We start from the raw sequence: 4,604 nt of genomic DNA, 5'->3' as shown, positions 1-4,604 counted from the left end.
TACAAATAGGACGATTTAAATGTCAGGGACACAAATAGAATTTACCCCAAACGTTGGAACAAAAACGATACTTTACTCTAAATAATTTAATGTTCAAATTGATTTGTCTAATAAAATAAAAATTCAGAAACTGATTTGATCCTTAAAATTTGTGAAAGTCTAGTGGTCAACAAAAATTCTTTTAAAAGATTGATTTTAGATATTATTCTAATAATAAAGTCTATCAGAGATTTAGAGTGACATGTTAGACTAATTCATGTGTAGAAACTAGAAACCCTTCTAAAAGCATTTCTATTGCACAAGAATATTTGTGGAGATAATGAAGGCCACTGAAGTTTTATTTCACGATTGAACTTTTTACATAATGATTAAAGAAATAAAATATCACGCTATACTACCTTAGCCCAAAGGTTTATGTGGAACTCATCAAAATGCTGATAAAATTTCATACGGATGATTGAAAAAATTTCAAAACACATAAATAATGTCTCAACCTTTCATTTACTCTAAAACTATGTCATCTTATTAACATATGTTAATATACTTGGGAAAAATAATAAAGATAGAGTATAGCACTCTTTAAAAAGATCTGCTATTATAGAAATAAGAAACACATGTTTTAAATTTTAAATTTAATTTTTCTTTTTAAAAAAATTAAACAATTAACCTACATAACTAGTAAGTTATTATTTTAAATTTCAGTGATTTATATAAAGTAATAAAACATAATACAATAGAGAATTAAGATTTGTTAAAAAGTATAACACTCCTTGTTATTTAATAAAAAGCGTTTAGTTTTTTTTTTCTCATGTTTACTTCGGCTACCCCTTTTTACCATTCTAGGGAGAGGTCGTTTCTCTATAACATCCAATTGGTGTGTACCAAACTTATCATCTCAATATTTGCATTGCAGTAAACCTACTAAGACACCATGGGATATTTATGGTCTCTTGTTTTTCCAACACTTTTTCTTTTTCTTTTTTCACTGCTCTTCTCATCGTCCACTATCGTAAAGGCTCACCAATGTCATGGAACTGAAAGCAATGCTTTATTGCAGTTTAAGGAAAGCTTTGTGATTAGTAAGTTTGCTTCTTATAATCATTTCAGCTATCCCAAAACTGTTTCTTGGATGCCAAGCATAGATTGCTGCTCTTGGGATGGTATTGAATGCGACGAGGTCACCGGTCATGTGATTGGCATTGATCTGAGTAGCAGCCAGCTGTATGGATCAATAGATGCTAATAGCAGTCTGTTTTCTCTTGTACACCTTCAAAGCCTTGATCTTTCTGACAATGACTTTAACCACTCTCAAATTCCAACCATGATAGGTAACTTTTCACAGTTAAGATACCTCAATGCTAGCAAATCAGGATTTTCATCATCTGTGCCTGATGTACTCACAAACCTCACATATCTGCAAAGTCTTGATCTTTCCCATTGTGACCTGTATGGTGAATTTCCAGTTGGAATATTCCATCTTCCAAACTTGACAACTTTGGTTTTGGCTGAAAACCGAAACCTTAATGGTGTGATTCCTGATTTTCAATCAAGGGCACTTGTTAACAAGTTGATTATCCCTGCAACAAATTTTGGAGGTAGAATACCAACATCCATTGGTAATCTTACTTCTTTAAAATGGTTGTCCATTGCAGAATGCAATTTCCAAGGATCTATTCCTTCTTCCTTTGGCAACCTCAATCAGCTGGTGCATCTAGACCTTTTTTCCAGCGGGTTAACCACTGGCAACTTCCCATTGTTTTTTGTGAATTTCACCCAGCTATCTTTCTTAGACTTAGAAAGATGCAATTTAACTGGTGAGATACCATCTTGGATAATGAACCTAACATCTTTAAATCACTTGCGTCTTCACAGAAATATGTTTCATGGTGAAATTCCATACTCTCTTTTTAGAATGGACAACCTTGAATATCTTTCTCTAGGCTTCAACATGTTGCAAGGCGAATTAGAGCTTGGATTGTTTTTGAAGATGAGGAGGCTTTCTATCATTGATTTGTCTTACAACAAATTATCTTTGCTCAACGAAAAAGGTTCTTTCAATGCTACCCTTCCCCCACTTGAGGTGTTATTCTTGGACCAATGCAATTTAACTGGTCGAATTCCAACTTGGATAATGAACCTAACTGGCTTGCAGTGGTTGGGTCTTCAAGAAAATTACCTTCAAGGTGAAATTCCTCATTTGCTGTTTTCACTGGAGAATCTTGAAACACTTTCTCTTAGTTATAATTCTTTTGAAGGAGAGCTTGAGAGTGACATGTTTTTGAAGCTCAAAAAGCTTATTTATCTTTCTTTATCCGACAACAAACTCACTTTGCTTCCGGGAAAAAGTTCTTCCAATGGGACCCTTCCTCCATTAGAAGTTGCAGGTTTGGATTCATGCAATTTGGTTGAGTTCCCATCCTTTTTGCAAGACTTAGATCAGTTGGTATCTCTGAGGTTATCAAATAATGATTTCAAGTCAGTAGTACCTAACTGGATTTGGGAGAAAAAAAGTATTGAAAGTTTGTCCATTTTCAATAGTTCACTGACAGGGGAAATATCTCCATTGATCTGTAATATAAAATCACTTGTTCTTCTTGATCTGGCCAATAACAACTTAAGTGGCACCATTCCCTCATGTTTGGGAAGCTCTAGCCAATCTCTTCAAATCATGATGCTACCAGGAAACAAATTGTTTGGTCACCTTCCTCAAACATATGTCATGGGAAGTGCCCTTAAGATGATTGATGTCGCTGACAACGATTTGCAAGGCCAGCTGCCAAGAGAATTGGTCAATTGCAGAATGCTTGAGTTTCTTGACGTGAGCTATAACAAGATCAACGACTCATTTCCGTATTGGTTGGGATCACTTCCAGAGCTGAAAGTTATTGCCTTACGTTTTAATGAATTTCATGGAACTATAAATTGTCCAAGTATATGCACATTTCCAAAGCTTCACATTCTTGATCTTTCCCACAATAAGTTTTCTGGAAATTTGACTCCAAAGATGATCAAGAATTGGAAGTCCATGACAACTTCCAACATAAGTCAATTACAATATGAGGATTCGGCTATCCATATTCCAGGAAAATTTTGGTTTGCTTATATTTTCTATTCATTCACAATGTCTAACAAAGGGGTTGTCACAGATTATGAGCATATTCAGAAAACATTTTACTGCATGGTAGCCATTGATATTTCAAGTAACAGAATTTCTGGAGAGATTCCATCTGTTTTGGGGGATCTCAAGAGTCTTGTTTTGCTCAACATGTCCAATAACTTGTTTATTGGTGACATTCCATCTTCCTTTAGAAAACTCTCAAATCTTGAAGCACTTGATCTTTCCCTCAATAGTTTGTCAGGAAAAATTCCTCAAGAATTAGCAGAACTCACCTTTTTGGAGTTTTTCAATGTGTCCTTCAACAAACTCTCAGGTCCTATACCAGAAAACAAGCAATTTTCCACATTTGAAGGCAACTGCTTCGCGGGAAACCAAGGCCTGTGTGGGATTCAGTTGAAGAAGAAATGTGAAGATGGTAGTTGGTCTTCCCCAACTGGACTTGATAGTGATCATGACTCAGGATCTATCGTTGAATTCGATTGGAAAATAATTCTGATTGGATACGGAGGAGGAGTTGTTGCTGGACTGGCACTTGGAAATGCTTTTGGTTCAGATATTCTTATATGGTTAAAAGGTAAGAAATTACTTTGCTAGTTTGCTTTTCTTACCTCTTTTAAGTTATGTATCAGTGTGTTATGTTGTGAGCAATTGCTATATGCTCATGTAATATGTGTAAGCCATTAAAAGTGATAGTAGTAAAAGGTTTGAATAATACCTTTGTTAAAAGGAAAAAAAAAGTTTGAATAATAAGAGAGGTCTTATGTTAACCTCATTGTTTAAAAGGTAAGAGAAGAGTCTTTTATAGAGCAATGATATGAGAAGCAGATTCAAGTCTGCTCTTACAAATAGAATGCTGCAAGTTTGCAACAATGTCACATTGTTCCTCAACCTCATTTAAGTAAGTGTGTTCAGACGTTTTTTACTTGTTTTTGAGGCTAAAAAAAGACAAATCACAATTAATCTCTTGTGTCTGGAAACATCATGCCAAGGAAAATGAGGATTTGCAAATTCCTGTTTATAGCATAGCGTGTTTTTACAATGTGAAAATGGAATAATACGTACATTTGTCTATAGCATGAATCTTATGCTCAGAGAAGGAAAAAGATCTATACGTGAACAAAATTGAGAATGAACAGCAACTCTTTATAATTTTAAGGACATCAGAGCTCATCTTAACACAATATTTAATTTGCTTTGCATCTAATCTCTCACTTTCCACTGCGTTAAGAAAGATTTTTGTTTCTTTTGGGGGGGAGGGGGAGTAGTATTAGAGCAATAATAAGTAGTTGGTAGATAAATATTTATGAGATTAGTTTGAAATATCCCTATAAATAGTATGACTCTATTATGTAAACAACAACTTCAATACATATTTTTTATTTTCTTATCTCTATAGGCTGCGTTTGTTTATAAGAACAGGATAGGACAAGACACTAAGAACAGGACAGAACAAGACACTGATGGACAGAGATACAAAAATTTGTAT

At 34.4% G+C, this 4,604-nt stretch overlaps 1 protein-coding gene across 1 annotated transcript; it reads left to right on the top strand.

Moving 5' to 3' along the window:
• The first annotated feature begins 830 nt into the window (after positions 1 to 830).
• Positions 831 to 4,110, top strand: LOC140178350 (receptor-like protein 6). The gene has a single exon (XM_072214858.1). It carries the CDS (start codon positions 932 to 934, stop codon positions 3,710 to 3,712), a length of 2,781 nt encoding a protein of 926 aa, XP_072070959.1. The 5' UTR covers positions 831 to 931; the 3' UTR covers positions 3,713 to 4,110.
• Positions 4,111 to 4,604: the final 494 nt, after the last annotated feature.

The sequence above is a fragment of the Arachis hypogaea genome, chromosome 14, assembly GCF_003086295.3.
Source record: "Arachis hypogaea cultivar Tifrunner chromosome 14, arahy.Tifrunner.gnm2.J5K5, whole genome shotgun sequence".
Lineage (NCBI taxonomy): Eukaryota > Viridiplantae > Streptophyta > Magnoliopsida > Fabales > Fabaceae > Arachis > Arachis hypogaea.
Note: the sequence above shows the minus strand (reverse complement) of the source record. Positions and strands in the feature narration are given on the sequence as shown.